General features: G+C 54.7%; 1 protein-coding gene across 1 annotated transcript in view; it reads right to left on the reverse strand.

The window, feature by feature from the left end:
* The window catches only part of SYNJ2 (synaptojanin 2), a 94845-nt gene that overhangs the window by 63942 nt on the left and 7656 nt on the right, over nucleotides 1-23247 (reverse strand). Inside the window, 1 exon segment of the mRNA XM_021086423.1 lies at nucleotides 4774-4860. Within this exon segment, the coding sequence (XP_020942082.1) occupies nucleotides 4774-4860 (87 nt within the window).

Here is a 23247-nt window from a genome sequence, read left to right on the forward strand (position 1 = left end):
CGAGGTGTCTTTAAGGGCTAAAAGTGAGGCCCCTGGGACTCGCCTGCCCCAGGAGAAATCCCCTCTGATGTCACCTTGAGCACAGGATCCAGCCTGTGCTTTCAGTAAACCAGGATCTCACAGCCCAGCAGTAAATTGGGCCTTGGGCTCGGGGAGCGTCTCAGAAGTATTGGTCGAGGCTGAGTCCAGGGGCTTGAAACCAGTTAGGATGTTGTAGGAAGGTAAAGAAAGACAAAACCCACAGTTGCCGTGGCCTCAGAAGCTGGGGCTCAGGGCTCTGCACGCCTCCAGTGGTCTCCGGGGCCTCGGGCAAGTCTCAGACCCTCTCTGGGCACCAGATGGGCTCCATGTCCCTTCCAGCTCTAGCACTTTGGTCCCAGGACTCTGGCCGAAGCCAGGCCATGCCTGGGTCAGGTGAGGGCAAGCAATGGGCCACAGGCCAAAAGTCACACCAGAATCAGAAGAGGTCACACATGCACACAAAAGCAGCCTCCACAAGCTGGTGGAGCAACAGAATGCTGCCACCTCAATATCTGCACCGTTTAACGGGGACGGGGTTCCGGGGGGGGCGGGGGGGAGATGACAAATGTTCTAGAGAAGGGACCCTGGTGATGGCTACACAACAATGTGCATGTCCTCCATGCCACTGACCTGGACGCTTAAAATGGGTTTAAATGGCAAATTTTATCTTATCTGTATTTTACCACAATTTAAAAAAAAAAAACCCTCCCAAACCTCACTATCAACTTAGAAATCCTCTCCCTCAAGAGAACCATCTGCAAAACCCAGCTCCGAGTCAGAGCTGCCCCACAGAACCCCGACCCCTGCAGGGACAGGGCCCGAGCCTTATCTAGCTGTGGCCCTTTGTCATCCAGCTGGGAAGGGCTGGCACTGGGGTCATGATGAGTCACAGGCAGACACAACGGTTCATTCAGGGACACAGTCGGGTGAGTTCAGGTTGGAATTTCTTTGTTTGCTCAGCCAGGTGTGTATGGATCCCAATCCCGGTGCCTACAGACCATCCGACCTACCCACCTGCGCGTTCAGGACACTCTCAGGTCCATCATCAAAGGACGTAGGGAGCCTAGGCTTCCGACCTGTGAAGTAGGGGCCGTGGCTCGTGGATCCCCAAGCCCCCACGCCCACACCAACAAGCTCGGAGTCCTAGTGACCTGTATCCACCTGGCTCATCTCACGCACCTCTTTCACTGTCCCTGCCCAGAAGTGGCGGCTTTCACCAGGTCCTGAGACCCAACTGAGCACGTCGTACCCCAACTCCACACTGGCCTGCGATCAGCCCTGGTGGGTGCATTCACACCACGGAAAGCGGCCAGGATGAACAGCAGGGACTCTCCCCCCAGAGAGCTGGATGGCTGTAATGACAGCCCACCACTGGGTTTAGTCCTCAAGTTATTCTAAGACTGAGGGCCATTGCCTTTCAAGACTTGCTAGAGCACTGCAGTGCCCAAATCTCAAAAGACTAATAAAAACTGTCAGCCTTCCCTGTTCAGGGACCTTCTGTTCTGCAGGTCAGCCCTCGGCCTGTGCAGACTACCTCCACCAGGAGTCACTGGCTCGAAGGCACTCAGCCTGGCCCCACGCCTCGTTTCCCCTGAGACCCCGATGCAAGAGGACAGCCCCGCCCACCTAATACCCACAGTCAGGACCCTGCTCATTCTCTTACGTAAGTTTCTCAGGAACTATATAAGACAGAGATGAGGCAGTTTCCCTGGTTTTAGAGGTGGGAAAACAGCCCTAGAGAGATTGAAGGAACCCAGAAGATCAGTTTGCTGAGAAGCTAAAGCTAGAATTTAGGAGAGCGGTCAGGTGGAAGGTTTGACTGCCGTGTACAGCTTCAGAGGCTGCGCACTGCACAACTCTAGGAGACGCAATTCATTACAGACTTCAATTATTTCAACCTCCAAGGCTATGAAACAGGGAGGCCTTGAGAGCTTAGGTGAAAAGGGAGTTAAATCCCTATAATCACAGGGCTAAGTCCTTTTTATAACTGTACTCTCACTTTCTAGGCTTTGTATTGTGTGTATGTCAGGAAGCGTAACTCTAGGCTTATCATGGGGGCTCCACCCCCTTCCTGCTGGCATTTCAGAGAAAGACTTGGGCTCTCCATGCAAATCTACGAATTTGTACATGTTTTTCCATTTCTAACATAAAAGGCTATTTTCCCTGAGGCAGATTGAAATTGAACTGCCCCAAGTTAAGAGCCTGAGGAGAAGTCTCATTCTTTGTACCTTCAGCCTGAAAAGTCAAAGGGGGAGCCTGGCCCGCACCCCACCCAGGCTGGCTGTCTCCACCGCAACACAGAGCTGCCCAACCGCCTCAACGGGGGGGGAGAAACCAAAGCAGCTCATGGTTCTGGGGAAAAAGAAGATGAAGTGAAAGTCAAACCCTCCTTGGTGAAACTGAAGGGAATTTGAAGAACTCCCATCCTCCGAGCCCCTGGGCCCTTTCAAAGAGAGAGAAAGGCCAACGTGTCCTGACACTCCAAAAGCCATGACACTCTCACCTCACGGGGAGGCCACAGCCCGCCTGGCAGGCAGGGCTGGGAGCGGTCGGAGGACTCCGGGAATGGGGGCCTGGGGACCGGGGGCTGTGCTCCCTCACCCCTGAGGGGAGGGGGCGCGTGGGTGGGCACTGGCTGCAGGCAGGGAGGAGGGCCTTGGCCAGGGCTGCTCTAGGACCCCGTTACCTCTCCGCACACTCCTTCCCTGGGGGGGACCCCGCAGACACCCTGGCTCGTTCTGACCGTGTTCCTCTGGGGGTCGCACCCTTCCTGGTTAGAGCTGATCTCCAATCACAAGGCCCTGGGTGGGGGTCGGGGGAGGGTCTGCTTTCCCGTCTTTGGCATCTCAGCCCTCTGCCCCTTTCAGGACAGTGCAGTGGTTTGCCTTCAACCACTGAAAAGCAGGAGTTTAAAACCCAGTCGCCACTTGAGGACTGCCTGACTCTGGGCCAGTAACAGATGCAAAATGGACTGTTAATTTGTGTACAAGAAAAATGTTGCCAGTTACAACGGTAAGAGGCCAACCCCCGTAATATATTTTAAATGCCCAGATGTCTCTATATTTTTTTTGTTTATTTTTTTGGCCACCCCACGGCCCCATACAGTTCCCAGTAACATCGGATGCTTAACACGCTGTGCCGGGCCAGGGATCGAACCTGCGTCCCGTTGTACTCCCAGAACACGGCCGATTCCACTGTGCCACAGTGGGAACGCCACTAAAAGCCCAGATGTTATACTGTAAAAAATGTGTCTCCAAACAGATAAACTACAACTCTTCAGCTTTCTGACAGTAACAGTCCCTACCTCATAGGTTGCTGGGAGGGCTGTTAATAAATTAAAACACTTAAAACAGTGCCTGGCACGGAGTGAAAACCATGGAAGGGTAGCTGTCATCCTTACAACCTCATGATTGAGGAATTCTTTGTAACCTCAGAAAAAAAAAAAAAAATTCACTGCAGGGGAAGAAGGCCTACCAAACCTCCAGATACCTCGGCAGGCAGCACCTCTGCAGGACAAAAGCAAAGGTTTGGAGGCAGTCAGATCCAGGTTTGAATCCTAGCTAAGCTTCTTAGGTAACTTACTTTAAGCCTCTGAGTCTGTTTCCTGTACTGAAAATGCGGAGAAAGATATAGCATCACATTGGCTTGAGTTTAGGATGAAAGAAGCTAATGCATATGCAGCCCCTGGCACCAAACAGGCAGTTAACAAATGCATTTTGTCATGTGGGTCCTGGGTGTTTTTCCTAAACACTGTTTGGGGAAGATCCATGCCATCGTTGCAGTTCAGAAAAAAACAAACAAACAAAAAAACCCCAAAAAACATCCCACTCAAGAAGAGACCTAGAAGAGTAACGGCAAACAACAGCACTCTTCTGTGGGCTTTAGGAGCCCTCAGTCCAGGACCACGGCTGCCGCGTGGATGTGGCGTGCAGGTGCTGGGCTTGGAAGAGCCTGTGGTCAGCTCGCAGCCTGCTCTGGCCTCAGCCCCAGAAGTCACCAGAGACACTGCGTGGGGACCGTGTAAATTAGGCAGCTGAAAGAGGAGGAAGGAAATGGGGCTGCAGCCCCAGAAGTGCAACCGGGGCTCCAGGGGGTCCAGGAGCACAGAGGGGACCCAGTGGCCCCACGCGGAAGCTGTGACCTCCCACCCTAGTGGCAGCCTGGCTGCCGGGCTCAGGCCCTTGAATCTCACACTGAGCAAAGATGCCTGCTTGTTCCTGTAAGTTCTCTGCCTTTTCGGGCCAGACCACATGGCCCAGTCCCGGAGCACCTTCCCTAGCTCTCCTCACAGCCCATCCTCAGCGCCCGACGGTCGGGGGCTTCTCTTCCCTGGCCAGCAACACCCAGTCCCAGCCGCCTTCCCTCTTCCATCCAGCAAGAGGCTTTGACCTCTGACCTATACCTCTTCTAGAATACAGACCCCTCATAACCACCCAACCAATTCCCGGGGACCCCTGGCCCCGCCAGGCTGGGAAACCCGAGGTCCTGGTGGGCGACCGTCAAGGCGGCCTTCCTCTGTGCCCTCGGTGGTGAGCAGCGCTGGCCGCGGAGGACCAGGCTGGGCTCCCCTTGGCCTCCTTCCCCGCCTGGAGGAGCAGGCTCGGTGCAATAAACACTGTAGAAGATGACAGCAGTGCAAATAAAACGCCCAAATCCTGCGGTCTTTCCAAACTAACACGAGAGGCGCTGCCCGGCACTGTAAGTCCAGCGACAGGCACCTGACAGCGGCGGCCCCTTGGGGCAGGTACTCACCAGACCGCAACCTGAGCTCCCCCAGGCAGCCGTAGGCGTCCGTGAGCTTTCCATACTGGCCTTTAAGAACCTCCTTTTCCTCGGGAGCTGGGGGAGACACAGAGCACACAGGCGTCAGCGGAGCCTCCCGTTGGAGTTCATTCACTGCAGCCTCCGACGCGGCTCCCCACCCACTCGGAAAAGAAAACGCAGAGACAATAGCTCGGCCCCAAGTCAAGTGTGTGGAGGTTTTCGGCTCAGCGAATCACCGCGCTGCAGTGACTTAGACCTTCCCACCAAAAGCTTGCTCTCTGGAAGCTCTGACGGCCTCCAGGGGGAGGGCGAGGTAGAGGGGGGTCCCCGGCTGGCAGAGGTGCCAGGGTTCGAGCCGGGAGCAGGTGCCTCGGGCGGGCCCTGTCCCTCTGCGCCCAGTCCGTGTGCGCAGAGCAGCGAGTCGTGGGTCCCCGGAGGGGAGGACCTTCCTTCCTAAGAATTGTCCACAGGAGGCTTTGTGGGCGAGGGCCTACCCGCCAGAGCCCACCCACCCCCAGGGACCTGCACACACACGGGGGCTGAGCAGGAGCCTGGGTGCCCCAGGCTGGGGTCTGGGGAGGAGTGGAGGCCCCTGGGTCTTCAGCAGTTCCTGGCAGCACCCAGGGCAAGACCCGGCCTGGTGGAAAAGCCAAAGAAGAAAAACTGCCAGCGGGAGGGAGCGTCAGAAGCAAGAAGCCCGTCACCTTGACAGTGAGGCCACAGACTCCCGCTGGAGGCGCCTTGGGCTTTTATGCAGGCCAGGCCCTTCGACCCCTGCTCAGAACTGCACAGAACAAAACCCAAACACGGATGAATCCTCAAATGAAGACCCAGCAAACACCATCAGGGCGACTTGCTGTGGCAGCACCTGTCAGCCTCACGGAATTCACCTAACACAGGACCTGCTTCAGGGACAGCCTGTGGGAGAATCTGCATAATCTCTGAAATTGTATGCAAATTGTATGTATTTTATGAGGCCAGGATCCATAATTTTCATCTCAAAGGAGTGAGTGACACCAGAAAGGTTAAGAAACAGTTTAACAAATGACTTTTTTTTCCAAGAGTCACGAATATTTTTCTAATTGATTAGGTTTGGGGGCAGGGACCAGGGTAACCCAGAGGTGATTACATGGCCCTGGTTACCACGTCCACCTGCCTCAGGGGATGCGGGGCGGCTGGAGACGGCGGGATGCTGGTTATCTCCAGCACGGCGGTAACAAACCACCGCACACTCCGAGGTCCAGAACGACACGCATGTGTGATCTTTAATTCTGCTGGTTCGACGTCTCCGAAATGGGTTTCCCCGGGTGAAAATCAAAGTGGCCACAGGATGGCGTTCCTCCTGAAGGTTCTAGAAAAGCATCCATTCCCCCGCCTTCTCCAGCTTCTAGAACGTGGTTCATGTACATGGCTTGGCCCCCGGCCCCTGCTCCCTCTTCAGAGCCAGCAATCGCCTCCCTCCCGTCTCTAGCTACTTCCACTCCACATCTCATGCTCTCTCCCTCTCCCGCCTCCCTCCTCCACCTGCCAGGGAGGCTGTGAGGACACCGGGGCCCCCAGATAACCCTGAACACTCTTCCAGCTCAAGGCCCTTAACGACACCTGCAAAGTCCCACCTGCTGTGTCCTGTAACAGTCACAGCAGCTGGGGACAGAGATGGATTGAATGGGGCATCGGAGATGGTGACACCCCACCTCCGGCAGCCCATGGGGTGCCGTGAGGAGGACGAGCATCCTCTGGCCAGGGTGGTGACGGGCCCGCTGTTAAGGGGTCGGCCCTGTGCCATGTGCCCACGGAGCCCTCCCAGAGGGAGGCTGCCCCCTGCCCTCTTCCTCCCCGTCCCCCCCGGCACAGGCCGAGCCTGTGAAAGGCCAGCCTCACAGGTGGAAGCCAACTGCCCCTGCAGTGCAGCCCTGGTCACACCTCTCATCAGGAGAAGGGAAGCTGCTCCTCCTCTCAGTGGATGAGTGGACCAACGTGAGAGAGGAATCCTGAGACAAAAAATACACGTCAACCCTCAGGACGTTCCAAAGCCTTCGCACAGAATCCTGAGGCGCACGTGTCAACTGGGTCTCGCGTTGTTGAGCCTAAAACAAGGCGGTCTTTGGGCGTTCGGGCCCCTCTGCTAATGATGGTCCTGACCCAATAAGCAAAGCACTGGGAAACCTCTGGCCAAGGAAACGGGGTCGAATCCACACGTCGGAGGCAGGCATGGGACCGCAGGAAAAGCCGTGGGGACAGAAGTGCCCCGGTCCTGCTGGACCTAGGGACCAGTACACACATCAGGTGCCTGTCTCTCCAGGAGCATGAGACAAACACGCATTTTAAAAAAAGACTTCTCATCTTATTTGGAAAACAAACAAGCAGAACACCGCCAGGCCACTTCGTCCTGTTCGAATCCTGTAAATGACTGACTCCCTGCTATATAATCAACACCATTAGCCTGGACGTTCGCCCGTGGAAACTCACAGCAGGTCACAGCCTCGGTGCGTGTGACAGTCCTGGGGGATGCTTTTCCTCAGCCACAAGCAGACGAACTCTAAACAAACCGGGTGCCTTAAAACAATGAAACTTTATCAGCTCTGGGTTCTGGAGGCTGGAAGTCTGGAAGCAGGTGTCAGCAGGCCAGGCTCCCTCTGAAGGCTCCGGGGCAGGGCGCTCCCTGCCTTGGCCTGGCTCATGGTGGTAGCTGGTAGCTGGCAATCTCGGCCTCTCTCGGTTTGCAGCCAGGTCACTCCAACCTCTGCCTCCACCGCCACGTGCCCGTCCACTGCCCTGTGTCTCTGGGGCTCTCTCCTCGCCCATCATCCTGGATCTGGGGTCACCCTAATCCAACATGACCTCATCGCAGCTTAACTCATTACACCTGCCACGACCCTATTCCCAAGCCAGGTCACATTCTGAGGCAAGAATGGAAGTTAGGGCTTCCATACAGCTTTTGAGGGGACAGAGATGAACCCAGACGACCTGGTGACCCTCTCCTTTGGTGGGCCAGTCCTCTGAAAGCCCAGACTCCCTGCAAACCATCTCTCCTTTTCTCGTACCTTCTTTGCCCAGGCTCTTCCGACCCTCCAGTGTGTCAGTAGGATGCGACCCATCCCAGTGATGCAGGGGTCCCCTCGCTGCCCTCCAGGCCACCTCCCGCACCCCCAGAGGCCTGGCCTTCCAGGCAACCTGTTCCAAAACTGCCCGGCACGGCTGCCTGCCCCACATAACTGTATTTCCTCACTTAGGCTTGAAGGAGAAAGAAACCCATTTTGCTCTCCAAAAGAGAGCTCATGAATCAAATCGGTACAAGCCCCAAGCAGATGATGGAGGGATGAAGCTGCTGGAAGGGGCCGTGGGCAACCAGGACACACACCCCTTCTAATGGGGGCACACGGTCCGTTCCTGCCAGCTGCCCCGAGAAGGACAGGCCAGCCCAGTGCCAGCAAGTCTCCGGTTTTTTGAGAGAAATAGGACACTCCTGATTTTTCAGTGTTAGCAACCAATCCAGATTTATTTTCAGCGCTGTGTGGGCTGCACACACCTCTGCAGGCTGTACTCAGTCTGCCCATTTGCAATTCCTCTCCTTCCTTACCTAATGCTTCCAAAATAGAACATTCCTGTCGTCCACACTTCCGCTGCACTTCCGGTAGGTTTTTCTATGTGAGAATTTTGCTTTCCCCCCTCCTCCCCTCCCCCATGGGCCGGGATTTTCTACAAAGTCTCTCATTTACTCTCCCAACCCCTTCCTCGCCCACCTCTTGGCCTGAGATCCAGCCACTCATTCAGGGAACGTGCGTCTGAGAGCCGACTGCGGCTGGCACTGTCCCAGCATGGGGTCCAGCAGGGATCCACATGGCAGGGCCAACTCGATGCCAGGAACCACGCAAGTGTCCCTCCAAGGGGGACAGACAAGATCAACAACACAGCAGACAGTGATGGAGAAAAGCAAGCAGGGAAGCGGGGTAGGGGGTAGTGAAATTTTACACAGTGTGGCCTGGTGGGGCCTCACTGCGGGGCGACTTCTGAATGTAGACGAAGAAAAAGAGAGAGACAGCTGAGTGGAGGGTCGGGGAGCGCTACAGTCCCGGAAGAGCATGCGCAAAGGTCCTGAGGCAGAATTATTCCTGGTTTCCAAGGACCAGCAAGGCCAGCATGTCTGACAGAGAAAAGAGTCAGGGACACAGTGCAACGTGCTTTCTAGGACATAAAAGATCTGGGGTCTCACTCTGAGTGAGAGGGAGGCACTACAGCATTCTGGGGATCATTCTGGCTGCTCTGTTGACAACAGAGCCTAGAGGGGCAGGGGAAAGGCAAAGAGGCAAGGGACCAGCAAGGAGGCACTGCAATCATTACGGCAAGAGACACTTGGACATGGCTGGTGTCACTGCAGGTTCTGAGAGATGGTCAAATTCAGGAAAAACACACACACAATTCTTTTTCTTTTTTTTTTTAGGGCCACACCCACAGCATATGGAGGTTCCCAGGCTAGGGGTCGAATCAGAGCTATAGCTGCTGGCCTGCATCACAGCCGAAGCAACGCCAGATCCAAGTCACGTCTGAAACCTACCCCACAGCTCACAGCAACGCCAGATCCTTAACCCACTGAGCGAGGCCAGGGATTGAACCTGCATCCTCATGGATGCTAGTTGGATTCGTTTCTGCTGAGCCATGGCAGGAACTCTGACACTTTTTTTATTATTGAAATTCCCAAAGAAAAGTAGGGTTATCCTACAGTACAGCCCAGGGAACTATATCCAGTCTCCTGGGAGAGAACATGACGGGAGATAATATGAGAAAAAGAAGTGCATAGATGTATGACTGGGTCACTTTGCTGTATAGCAGAAATTGGCACAACACTGTAAATCAACCATAATTTGAAACGTTTGAAACAGAAGAGTAGTGTAATAAACCCTATGCACCCACTATTTCCAACACGCTCAACCTTATTTCATTCATACCCCCACTCTCCTACACCTCAGATCAGTCTCCGGAGGCGGGCCTCGGACAACAAGCATCAACCACTGGGGCCCCACGGGGCCCCACTGAATCAGAAACCCTGTGCTTAAGACCCAGAAATCTGGATTTTAGTGAGTCCTCCAGGTGAGACCCACTGCCTGAGATTATTCCAAGTAAATTCCAGACTTTATATTATTTTCTCTCTAAATATTCCAGTAAGGATTTCTAAAAGATAACAGTGCTTTTAAAAAACATAACCCAAGTATCATGATCACATCGAAAAGAAATTACCCATCATTCCTCCCCATCATCAAACACTGCATATATGCTGAACGGAGAACCAAAAGGATTTGTGGACAGAGCGGAGGAGCGACACCGGCGAAACACAGGGTTCGAGGACGACGCCCACGTCTTGCTCCTGCACAACCTAGAGCAGGGCATGGCCATCACCCACGGGCCCCTGAATGCGGACGGGCCAGGCCTGGGTGGAGCTCGGGTCAGACGGGCCCCCAAGGGCGATGGCAAGGGCGCAGCTGTGCCATCTGCAGCTGCACAGACTGAAGAGACGAACTGGGCGTCCCCGGCGAACAGGAGGCCCTGAAGGTCAGGAGGCTGGGGGATCGTCCCGGGAGTGGGGGGCGGGGGGCACGTGTGTAAACGTCCGGGAGGCGGAGGAACAGCGGCCGCGGGTGGTGCCGGGAGCCAGGAGTGCGTCCGGTGCGCGAGAGGGGCCAGCGAGGTCGCGTGCGGCTCTCGTCCCATCTCACCAGGCCTGAGCACGGGTCCCCTTCGTTACGCACAGGCGAGCCAGGGGACAGCAGGGAGGTTCAGGGACAAAACCCTGAACGGAGAGAAAGAGGAAAAATGGAGATTGTGCAGAGAGAAAATTCGTGTGTGTGTGTGTGTGTGTGTGTGTGTGTGTGAGTGAACAGGCGGCTGAGAAGCGGGACGCGGGGTCTGGCGAGCTCTCTAGGATGGGGAGTGAACCCCGATCCAAGGGAGGTGGGATCTGCTGGTGCAGGAGAGAGAGGGGACCCGGCGGAGCAGCGCCCTGGCCCCCGTGTGTGACGGGGCCGCCTGAGCGCAGAGTCTGTGTGGGGCGAGGCGGGAAGGACACAGGACAGCGGGGTGGGAGGGGGGACGGCTCTCTCCTCTCGCTTCGGGTTTGGCCGTGAAAATGAGAAGCAGCTCCTCGGTTAAGAGCGAGGAGGCGGAGGTGTGGGAGGGCTGTCGGGGCGTGGACGGGATACAGGCACAGGCGTCAAACTGAAAGGCCCACCCGGAGCTGGGGACCCTGCATCGGGACACCGAGACCTGTCCGCGTGGTGGTGGTGGGTTGTCTCCAGAAACTTCCGGCCGCACAGACGCAGGTACAGGTGAGGAGAGCTGGGAGTAGGGCTGAGCAAGCAGAGGCAGGGGCAGAGCGCAGGGGTGGTGAGAGGGGGGTGCAGAGGGAGGAGAGGCTGGAGAAGGTGGCAGGTTCACCTCCCGCTCGTTGGTGGGAATGGAAATCAGTGCAGCCACGATGGAGAAGAGCAAGGAGGCGCCTCAAAAAGCTAAAAACAGAGTTGCCACCTGTGTGACCCAGCAATCGCAGCCCTGGGCGTACAGCAGGACTAAAGCGGTAATTCAGAAAGATACAAGCACCCCGATGCTCACTGCAGCACTACTCACAATAGCCAAGACCTGGAGACAACCGAAGTGTCCGCGGACAGAGGAGTGGGTAATGAAGACGTGGTACATATACACCATGGACTGTTACCAGCCAATGCCGCGGATGTGGCCATTAAATAAATAAAGAATGAAATAATGCCATTTTCAGCAACATGGATGCCACCAGAGATTATCATACGAAGCGAAATAAGTCAGAAAGACAAATACCATATGACATCACTTATATGTAGAATCTAAAACGGACACAAATGAACTTATCTATGAAACAGAAACAGACTCATAGACACAGAGAGGAGACGTGTGGTTGCCAAGGGGGAGGGGGGGATGGTGGGGGGAAGGGCTGGGAGTTCGGGACCAACAGATGCAAATTATTAAATATAGGGTAGATAAGCAACAAGGTCCTACTGTACAGCACAGGGAACTATATGCAATATCTTGTGATAAATCATAATGGAAAAGAAGATGAAACAGAATGTGTATGTATGTTGGGAGTTGCCTTGTGGGTTAAGGATCCAGCATTGTCGCTGCGGTGGCTTGGGTTGCTGCTGTGACGCGGATTCAATCCCTGGCCTGGGAATTTCCATATGCCGCGGATGTGGCCATTAAATAAATAAATAAATAAATAAATAACATTTTAAAATAAAAAATTAAATTGAAATTTAAAAGAATGTATATGTGTGTAAAAAAAAAAAAAAGGGAAGAGGTGGCGGTCCAGGGGCACACGGTCCCAACGGGGTTCAGATGGTTGGCATTGGGCGCGGAGGGATGAGCTAGAAAGATGGAGGTGGAAGATGAAAAGTGGGATGAAAAGTGGGATGCCTGATGCAGAGGGCGGACGGAGGGGCCGAGCCAGGGTGGAAGACACACTCACCAGAGGGTGGGGGGTCAGGAACCAAAGGCCAAAGGTCATCAGAAGGCTCAACAGACCACCGAAGGTTCCGAGAATGAGCGCAGGATGCAGCAGTGAAGAAGGTAAAATCGTCAAGGAACCAGGCAAGTTCAAGGAGGGGCCAAGGGCCACGGGGTCCCTTGCTGTGCCTGGCCAGAGAGGCAACAGCCTGCAGGAGAATCTGACCCTAGAGTAACTTTCTGGTCCCGTTTCCCCAGTAACCTGATAAAGCTAATCTGTTATCTATTTACTAGACTGCAGGGCTTATGATAAAAAGCCTGGTAGCAGGCAATGGGCTGGGAGGCACCACAGTGACCAGAGCAACGAGGAGGCCACAGAGACTCTAGGATGGAGCTGTCCTTTGAGGGAACCTGGAAGCTCAGCCACAGATGCTGGATCCTGTGAGTGAGGCTTTTCTGCGAGATGGCCCAGCATCCACACCTGGAGAGGGAGCCGTGTCTGGGGCCTCCTGAAGGTGTGCGGACTCACGGGGCAGCTGGCGGATGGCTCCAGAGTTTGCTGCGGGTGCCCCCTGCCCCCAGTGCACTCTGGTTCCTGTCCTGGACGCCTTGCCGGATGCTGACAGTGTGGCTATTTAGATGAACCGAGGAAGACCTCCGGGCGGGTGCTGGGCATGAGAGTCCAAGCTGAGTGCTTTGATGGCGCAGGGAAGAAGGGCCTAGAGGGAACAAAGAGGAGCTAGAGGACACTTATCCCACCCCCGGGGCCAGGGGGCAAAGGGGAGTGGAAGAGAATGGGCTCCACGTGAGAGGCTGCAGGGAAACAGTGCCCGCCTCAAAGCAGAGCAGACGTGGCGGGGGATTCTGGTTCCCAGCGGGACAGGGCTCTGTCATCAGACGTCCCGGGCTGGGGCAGGTCTCATGGGAGCTGCCGTGCTCCCGCTGTAGCCAGCGTCTGTCTGCTCCTTCAAACCCAGGCCAAGCAGGCTGAGTTCCCAGTCAGCAGGCAACCCGTCTGGGTCCAGAATCAAACCAACCACACGTGCTTCTCTCTTTCCTAATACTTTCCACAATGACACGCCTTAAGGAAATTCCAGCAAAGCCCCTAAATAGGTCAATTTAACAGTGCAGACGGCCCAAGACAGAGGTACCATTTGCAGCTGCCTTCTTGTGCCCGATATTAAACCAGCTTCTTGTATTTCAGGTCTCAAGAGGAGCGAATCATCAAGATCAAGGTGAATGTCCCCTTCATGTGCGAATTCGGAGCTCAGCTTAGACCAGCTTGTGGCTGTTCCTTGCAGAGTTATCAATTTGGAGCTAAAGCAGCTGCAAAGACAATGGCTTTCCTCTGGGCGGGAGGCAGCTGGAGGGTTGCTAAGCAAAGTGGACATCAAAACATCAGTCTGCAGCAGACGCTTGAGAGCCAAGACAAGAGCCAACTGGGCAGACACGTCACCCCTGCTAAGGAACCCTCCCGCACTTCTCGCCACCTCTCTCTCCAAAAAGTCCAAGCCACATGAAAGAGCCAGTGGCGGATGGGGGAAGGGCACTCCAAAAACACTACCCAAGCAGACGCACTGCCTGCTACCAAGGCTGTGCTCGCGGGCACCACCCAGCCAGAGAAAGCACAAGGATGACGTATGATCGCCTGCAGCCACAGCTGGATACGCAGCTGGATACACTCCCCTCTCTGCACTAAGGTCAGCAGTGGCTGAGGTGACAAGGCTGGAGGAGGAGGCTTGCTCCTCAGACAAGACGGCTGGACACTGAGTCTTTATAGTTGAGTCTTTTTTGCCCTCAAAAGAAGGAATCCAAGCCTTAAAAAAAAAAAAAAATACTGACACAGTGCTGACTATGTGTCTGAAGGGGCCAGGCGCTGGGGGCCAAGGTCTTGGTCAGCAGTTCTTTTTTTTTTTTTTTTTTTTTGCCTTTTCTAGGGCCGCTCCCATCGCATATGGAGGTTCCCAGGCTAGGGGTCTAATCAGAGCTGTAGCCACCAGCCTACACCACAGCCACAGCAACAGAGGATCTGAGCCGTGTCTGTTCACGGCAACGCCAGATCCTCAACCCACTGAGCAAGGCCAGGGATCGAACCCGCAACCTCATGGTTCCTAGTCGGATTCGTTAACCACTAAGCCATGACGGGAACTCCCGGTCAGCAGTTCTCACATCTCAGGACGGTACCTCAGGGGCAGGGCCAGGGCGGCCGCAGGTTCTCCCACCCAAAAGGGAACACGAACAGGCATAAAAATACCCTTTCGCGATAAATGTGAGCAAGTTCTCTTTAGATGGAGGGGAGTGGAGATCCTTCAGGGCACAGGTCACAGCCAAAGATCTCGCTCCTGTGCCTCGGTCTCTCCCCTCCCCCAAGAGATTCCCCCTGGAGCAAGTCCCAGTCCGATGTGTCACTTCCTCAGACAATAAACCCCTCAGTCTGCTTCCTGTGACTAACCGATGAGGTCCTCGGTCTGGGCCTGGTGCCCGAGGTTCCACTCCCAGCGACTTTTCCAGCGTCTTCTCTAACTGACCAGCCAAGCCGGTTCCTTGGTACGTCCCCTCTCTTCTCAGGAAGAAGTGCTTCCTTCCTCCACCTGAATGCCCCTCCCAGCCCTGCTACGACCCTACCTGAGTGCCACCTCCCTCGCAGAGGGGCCCTGTTTCCATGCATGTACGTACACACACACCACACACACACACACACACATGCACCCCTTTAGGAACCACGTCGTGTGATCCATATATGTCTTCTAATGCTACAGGAGAGGCAGGGAGGGAGCCAGAGAGAATGGGAAAGTCACCCCTTTTGCAACTTCAATTCCATCACTCCACAAGGATGCTAGATGCCTACTGTGTGCCAGATGCTGCTCTAGGTACGGAGGGGAGCAGCAGGGAGGCAGGAATACAACCAGGAGGAGAAGCATCCCTTAGAAAGGAGGTGTGATCACCTGGGTGCTGCCGCTGGTGGAAGACAGACCTGTGCAGGACCCGGCAGTGGGAGTCACCAGAGACCTTGATGAAGGGCTGCAGGGTAGAGGCGGGCACCGAAGCCCGGCGGGGGCGCATCATGGAGAACAGCAAGGGGAGCAGAGACAGCACACGTGGAGAGCCCCTTCACATGGGGGAACGGAACAGAGGGAGGAGGAGCTGGGGTGCTGGGGTCGAGAGGGTGTTTCTAAGCTTGAGCTACCACATCTGTCAGTGCAACGGTGCGAATCACCTCGCTAGGAAGGAAAGAGGGAAACGGGAGGAGCAAAGTCTTCGGAGATGAGCGGGGACAGGACTGGTGGGAAGATGCAGGAGCGGAGCACAGAGGCCATGCCCTGGGCAGAGGGATGTAACAGAGGGGGGGAGCCACTCACTCAGGGCAGGGAGAGGAGGTGATGGGGGGCCTGCCAACGTTCTCTTTTTAATTTGCTTTTATTCTTTCAGGGAAGCAGGGAGGGAAACCCTTAGCTGAGCGGGACAAGGCGTTGAAGGCTTGCGAAGATGTGAAGCAGTCACGGTGGAGCGTGGAAGAGAAATCCGGGGAGGCACCTGCAGCCAGACGCCTGAACGACACCGGAAAAATCGATGAAGCTGTGACAGAGTCCACATGACCGCGTTTCTCTCCAGCCGAGTCCAGCAACATGAGGGGTGTGTGGAGTAGCGGGGAGGGGACTTACTCAGGGCTGGGGACTCTGTAAGGAAGGCCAGAGGACAATGAGAGTGGCAGGTGTGCCACGAGGGGGAGGGGCACCATCAGTGTGGATGGGACTCTACGCAGGATGAGGAGGGGAGGGAGGGTGGGAGGGGAGAGGAGATGGTGCGAAGGTTCGGGGTCCGCAGACTACAGCTCAGAAAAGCGGGGTTCTGAGGGGTTAGGAGGGCAGACGGCAGCAGAGAAGGGTGTCTGATGCTGAACTTCCAGGCTGGGGTAATAACTGGGGAGGCGAGGTCCAGCGGTGTGAAGCCGGTTGGAGGGAAAGACTTGACAGTGAGAGGCCAGCAGAGCTGGCGGGCTTGTCCTCACCTGGACTGGGGGTGGGACAGGGGTGGGGAGCAGAAGAGCCTGGTGGGCCAGGAGCCCCGCCTCCATGACCAGGCGCCCCCGACCAGGAGGAAGGGCCCTTCTAGGGAGGGAGCACGAGCCTGGGAGCTGCCATGAGGTAGGGGAGCACTTGCAGGTGACACAGGACAGAGTTCCAGGAGGCAGGGCGGGGAGCTGATCAACCCAAAGTCGATTCCTACTCCCTATTTTAACCCAGAATCCAGATCACAGTCCATAACTCATTTGTCAAGCTGCCTTGAGTTTTTCGGACATATTTCTTTGGTCAGGCTCCTTAGGGATCTGACTCAAGCAGGCGTGTTCACCTGCATTGGGTGTCACCGGGCTGCTACCACATTCTTTAGAGACCTTCCACCTCTGACAAACTCTGCAGCACACGGGTCCAGGGTCCAGGGAAGATGACAGAAGGTCCGCTCCGGGCAGAAACATGAATAACGTGTTATTACTCACACCTCCACACACGGGTCGCATTTGGGGGCGTAGTTTGTGACAGGTTTGGCCTCTTTCTCCATTACTTGCGTGTTAACTACCTGCTTATTCACAGAGGCGCCGCCCAAGGGGAAACAGTCACCCTTGTTTCACAAAAGGGGAGAAGAAAGCTTTTCAAATGAACTGAGTTACACTGTTTCATTGACTTGGACTCTGCCTCCTCCAAACTACCCTCCAGCCCAAAGGCTTTCTGTACCTGGAATTGGCTCCAGTCTCAACAACAGAGAAGCCCGTGGCTGGGGCAGAACTTGGCCTTAGAATCTTTATCCTGTGCAACTCCTGTGCAATGGGATCGGCAGTGTCTCTGTAGCACTAGGACACAGGTTCAATCCCCAGCCCGGTGCAAGGGGTTAAAGGATCTGGTGTTGCTGCAGCTTTGGCTTAGGTTGCAACTGTCGCTTGGATCTGATTCCTGGCCCAGGAAAACTCCATATGCTGCAGGGCAGCCAAAAAGAAAAAAAAAAAAAAAGAAGTATTCCCATTGTGTCTCAGGGGTAACATAACCAACTAGTATCCATGAGGACTCAGGTTCAATCCCTGGCCTTGCTCAGTGGGTCAAGGATCCAGTGTTGCCATGAGCTGTGGTGTAGATTGCAGATGTGGCTTGGATCCTGCATTGCTGTGGCTGTGGTATAGGCCGGTGGCTACAGTTCCCATTCGACCCCTAGCCTGGGAACCTCCATATGCTGAGGGGGCGGGGGGGGGTTCCTTGAAAAAAAAAAGAGTCTTCATCACTTCACAACAGGGATTCCCCAGATGCACCCCAAGGACTGGTCACCCTCAGTGTTCTGTGAACCAAAGGTCCACCGTGTTTGGGGAACCTGGGCTGGCTCAGCAGGTGGGTTTATCTTCACACACGGCCTCGGGCTGCACGTCTTCAAGGGCAGGTGCACCGTGTTCAGACTCCCCCCCATCCCTCACCCACACTATCCTTCTGTTCACGGAGCCCCTCTCCGGGGACCCTGCCTTTGCACAATGCCTCTGGAGCCTGTCCCACACGCTTCCAGCGCCCAGTTCTGTCCTCCTCAACCCTGGCATTTTGGACTGGGGCCAGACCTCCCGCCCACCCCCACCTCTGGCCGTGGTGGCCCCAACCTACTTCCTGACACTCCTGGCTCTGCCGCTGCTCTTGATCATGCCTCAAGGCCAGGAGCCCTGCCCCCACGTTCCTGGCACTGAGCTGGAGCCTGTTCCCCGGACGACAAGTCAAATCTGGGCTTGTCTGGGAGCCGACGGGGCTGACCTGGGGAGCCAGGCCAGAGACCCATATGTCTGCTGGGGGAGGGATTGGCCTCAGGGGCCGGGCAGGTGTGAGGGCACAGCTGCAGGCCAGCGGGGAGGGGTGTGGCAGAGGGGCTGCACTATCTGTCACGGGGACGTCCAGGCCTGATGCACAGGAGAGCCGGCAGGAGAAAGGAAGCGACACAGAGAACAGCATCCACACGCCCAGCACGGACGGTGCTGCTCCGCCACTCAGGCCATTTTCCTTCTGAGAGTTCCTTCGTACAGCTTTTGACAATCTGTCTTTTTTTTTTCTTTTTTGGGGGGGTAAAGCAAGAGAGACTTATTAAGGCATCAGAGGGGGATGGGCTGAGCTCAAGATGGTGCCAGCCTTGCCATTTTTTCTGATGATTGGTCCTTCCTCTTCGTGGTCCATTGGCCTGCCTTTGCAGTCTGCAAGGAGTATCACCTTTGGCTTTTGCATGTGTTGCAAAGGGCTGAATTCCTTCCAGGCTCTGCCTGTCTTTTACCTACATTTATGGTGTCTTTTGATATCCCAGAGTTTTAAATTTTTATGTAATCAAATCTATCAATCTCACACGGGGTCAAGGAAGAGCAGGGGTCCCTGGAGTGCCACCCAGCACTGTTTCCAGACCTCCATGCTGGTTATGTGGTGTGTTCAACCTGTGAAAATTCATGGAGCTGTGCACACAGGATTTGTTCATTGTTCTACATATGTTATACTTCAGTAAAAAAAAAGTTCTTAAATATCTCAGGTTTTTGGGTTTTTTCTTTAGGACTTCTGAATTTTATGCTGTGTTTATTAGAAAGGCTTTCCAGGAGTTCCCCTGTGGTTCAGCAGGTTAAGGACCCAAAGCTGTCTCTGTGAGCACGTGGGTTCAGTCCCTGGCCTCGCTCAGTGGGTTAAGGGTCCAGCGTTGCCACAAGCTGCAGCAGAGCTCACAGATGCGACTGAGACCTGCTGTTGCCGTGGCTGTGGTGTCGGCTGGCAGCTGCAGCTCCAATTCGACCCCTTGCCCAGGAACTTCCATATACCACGGATTCGGCCCTAAAAAGAAAAAAAAAGGCTTCCCATCCCATTACACTATGAAAGTTCCTCCTATGTTTTCTTTAATACTGTAAAAGTGGGATTTCTTTAACTCTGAAATACTTCTGGAATTTATTTTGATGTATGATTTAAGGTAGGGCTCTGACTTTTTTGGGTTTTGGCCACACCCACGGCATGCAGAAGTTCCCGGGCCAGGGATCAGACCTGTGCCACACAGTGACCGAAGCTGCTGTGGTGACAACACTGGATCCTTAACCCGCTGAGCCACACGGGAACTCCCTGCGGGCTCTAAGTTAATTCATGTCCAAATGGGCTTCACGAAACCCTCCTCTCGCTCTCTAGCTCTCCTGGGAACAGCATGAAGGTAAAATATCAAGTGTCGATAGATAACATTGCTTACAGAAAAAATGACCTTCCTTGGCAAACTGCTTCTGGATAGGGAAGCACCTGCAATGAACGATGACAATCCCCTATGGGGACCCCAGGCTGGGGGCTTCCTCAAGTGTGACAATTCTTGTCACTGGGCAAGCGCCTGGTGAACCCTGGAATCTATACCTATGGGGGGGGGTTTACAAAGGACACTGGCCCCTGTGGGCACAAGGCTTCGGGGTAGAGAGAAGCTAGTTAGCGACAGACAGCAGTGTCAACAGTCACCTGTACAAACTGGCTCAAGGACCACTCACTCCCCGGAGGAGGAAGAGCAGAGGCGCTGTCCTGCACGGCCAGCCCTCCTCCTTTCCCACCAGATGGCCGAGGGAAACCCGCTCTCGATATCTGGCTGAATAAAGGACGTGCCCAGCTGCATAAACACCATTTACTGAGTATCCATCTTTCCTCCAGCTGATTTAAATTGTCACCTTAGCTCAGTGGTTAACGAATCCGACTAGGGACCATGAGGTTGCGGGTTTGATCCCTGGCCTTGCTCAGCGGGTTAAGGATCTGGCGTTGCCGTGAGCTGTGGTGTAGGTCGCAGACGCGGGTCGGATCCTGTGTTGCTGTGGCTCTGGCGTAGGCGGGTGGCTACGGCTCAGATTAGCCCCCTAGCCTGGAAACCTCCATATGCTGCAGGAGCAGCCCTAGAAAAGGCAAAAAGATAAAAAAAAAAAATTGTCACTTTAATAAGCTGAATTTCTGTTTACACGAGTCTGTTTTGAGCCCTCTCCTCGCTTCTGTTGATTCTTGCCTGGTCTGTCATTGCTGCGGCTTCACGGTATGATCTCCTGTCTGGTAAATCAAGTCTGTCCTGACCTGTTTCCAAGTCTTCCTGGCTATGTGGGCCCTTTCTTCATCTTCAGCAGCGTCTCCTGACCTCTCCTTGCATCAGCCACCCTTGTTCTGCTTGCTTCTTGGGGCCGCTGTAACTCAGTGCCACTAACTGGGGAGCGAAGCGACTGCAGTTGATTCAACAACTGCAAAACCCAGGTGTCGGCGGGGCCACCCTCCCCGAGGGCTGCAGGGGAGCATCCCTCCCGGCTCTCCCAGCTTCTGGGAGCCCCAGGCAGCCCAGGCCAGCAGCAGCACCACTCCAGCCTCCGCCTCTGTCTCACGTGGCTTCTCCCTGCGTGTCTCCGGCTTCACAGGACATTTGCCCCTCTGTGCGTACCTGTCTCTCTCCTCTTCTTATAAGGACACTGTCCTACTGGATTAAGGGCCCATCCCATTCCAGGATGACCCATCTGAATGCACATCTTCTTGTTTTTCTAAAATGGCCTCATCCTTGGCAGATGGAAGTTCCCCGGCCAGGGAGAGAACCTGGGCTGCAGCCGTGGCCTGCGTTCCAGCTGTGGCCACACCAGATGCTTTAAGCCACTGCAACAGGAATCGAACCCACACCTCCACAGTGACCCGGAATGCTGTCGTCAGTTCGTTTTTTTTTTTCTTTTCAAGGCTGCACTTGCAGTATATACAAGTTCCCAGGCTAGGGTTCTAACCTACACCACAGCCACAGCAACACAGGATCCTAAACCCACGGAGTGAGTCCAGGGATTGAACCCTCATCCTCACAGACACTATATGGGATTCTTCATCTGCTGAGCCACAGGGGAAACTCCCGTAGTCACATGCTTAACCCATTTCGCCACAGCGGGAACTCCTTAATTTACATCTCAATTAGGGCGACCAAAACCTTGTTTCCAAGTAAGGTGACATTCAGTTAGCAGGGATTAGGAACATCTTTGGGGGGCCGCAATGGAACCTACAGTATCCTGCCCCCAAAGAGCTGGCATTCTCATGAATAACACACATTGCAAACGAATAAATAAGGTAATTTTGGTGATGCACGCTACAAAGCCAAGAAAACTGGTGATGGAAGCGCTGCATTTGGGCGTGGAGACCAAGGGCTGGTTTGGCTAGGGGTCCGGAACATCGCCCCAAGGTCCCCGCGTTAGGCCTGAGTGAGGTCGGAGCAGCCAGGCAGAGGTCCGGGAAGCGCACTGCGGCAGAGGACACAGCACGGGCAGCGGCTGAGGCAGGAACCGGTCAGGGTCACTTGAGAGGAGTGAGCCCAGGGAGGGGCTGGAGAAAGAGCCAGGTTGGAGGACCCCGGCCTGCAGGCTTGGTCAGGGCTCTGTGTGGGGTCGAGGGGACAGCCGGGAAGCTGGTCAGGAGTGGCGTGCAGTCCAAGGGAGAGAGGGAGTGGTGGGGCCAGCGCCGCAGCAGCTGCAACAGGCAACTGGTGGATTCGGGTATATTTTGGAGGTTGAGTGGTCTGGACTTGCTCGTGGATTGCATGGGACTGAGGCAAAGAGCAGAATCTGGAAGACTCACAGGTTTTGTCCAGAGTATTTGGCCCACCCACGGGGGTGGGGGGGGACTGCCATTCGTCCAGATGAGAAGATTCAGATAAGGACAAGCTGAAGTGGGAGGACGTCCCAGACACACTTTAAAATCAGCCTAAGTTTTTTGTTGCTTTTTTGTTTTGCTTTTTAGGGCCTCACCCATGGCATATGGAAGCTCCCAGGCTAGGGGATGAATTGGAGCTGCAGCTGCAGGCCTACCCCACAGCCACAGCAACACTGGATCTGAGCCACATCTTCGACCTACACCACAACTCGCGGCAATGCCGGATCCTTAACCCACTGGGCAAGGCCAGGGATCGAACCTGCGTCCTCATGGACACTAGTTGGATTCATTTCCACTGCGCCACAATGGGAACTCCCAGCTGGTTAAGTTTTATGTCAAACTCCTGTTATTTGGAATTTAATTGGATTTTACACATGGCCATTTGCATTTATAGATTTATTGAGAACAAACACTGTTACAATGTTGATATTCCTCTCCCAAGAATATGCTGTACCTTTGCGTTTATTCAGTGCCTGGGCAGAGAGTTATAGCTTAACAGATTTTATTATGTTTACTCCCAGAAATGGCTGTTACTGGGAGTGGAATCTGTTTCCCCTACCGCACACTCTAAGTGGCTAATGATGGTATATGGGAAAACTATCGATTTTCATCTGTTGAAACTGAAAAGCAGCCAGTTGATTGATTCACTAAGTCTAATGAACCACCACATGCTCGTCACCCAGCTCCAGGAGGCAGCACCAGTTTCGCACTTTTATTTCACCTGTTCTCCCGTCCCCACTGGGCACGTGACCATGAGTCTGGCTGTCTTCCTCCCGGACCGCTGCCAAACAAGTGCCAGACGTGACAGCGCTGTCCTCGGAGACTTCGGACCTGGCTTCTGGACTTGCTAAGTGTACAGGCTTCACCGTCCTCACCCAAAGGCCTAAGCGTGCGCAGGAGGGAAAGACGGAACCCGCAAACTCTCCCCTGGGCCCCAAGAGAAAGGTGCGGATTGAACTGAGCTGCTCTTCAGCTCACAGACTCGCCTGACAAATCGCTCCTCGAGGCTTCGTTCTGGGTCTGTTTTCTCTATTAAGACAAAACGCTAATAAGTGCTGAGCAACCTAATTTTCCTAAGAGCAAACTGACCCAGAAACCTAAAGGGGGGCGGGGGGGGGCAGTTTGCACTGAAGTCAGACACGCGCCCAGAAACCTCAGGGTCTGCCCGCCCGGGGCAGGCAATGGTGTTTCACTAGAATTTCTCACTCTATGTCTTGTGTAAAGTGTTCCGGCGTCGGACAGGCAAGCCACCACTTCTGCTTTTGGATCAAGGTTCTTGCACAACCACACATGTTAGAAAAGGCTGTTACCTGTCCACTTTCTCCAGGGC

The sequence above is a fragment of the Sus scrofa genome, chromosome 1 (genome assembly GCF_000003025.6).
Source record: "Sus scrofa isolate TJ Tabasco breed Duroc chromosome 1, Sscrofa11.1, whole genome shotgun sequence".
Lineage (NCBI taxonomy): Eukaryota > Metazoa > Chordata > Mammalia > Artiodactyla > Suidae > Sus > Sus scrofa.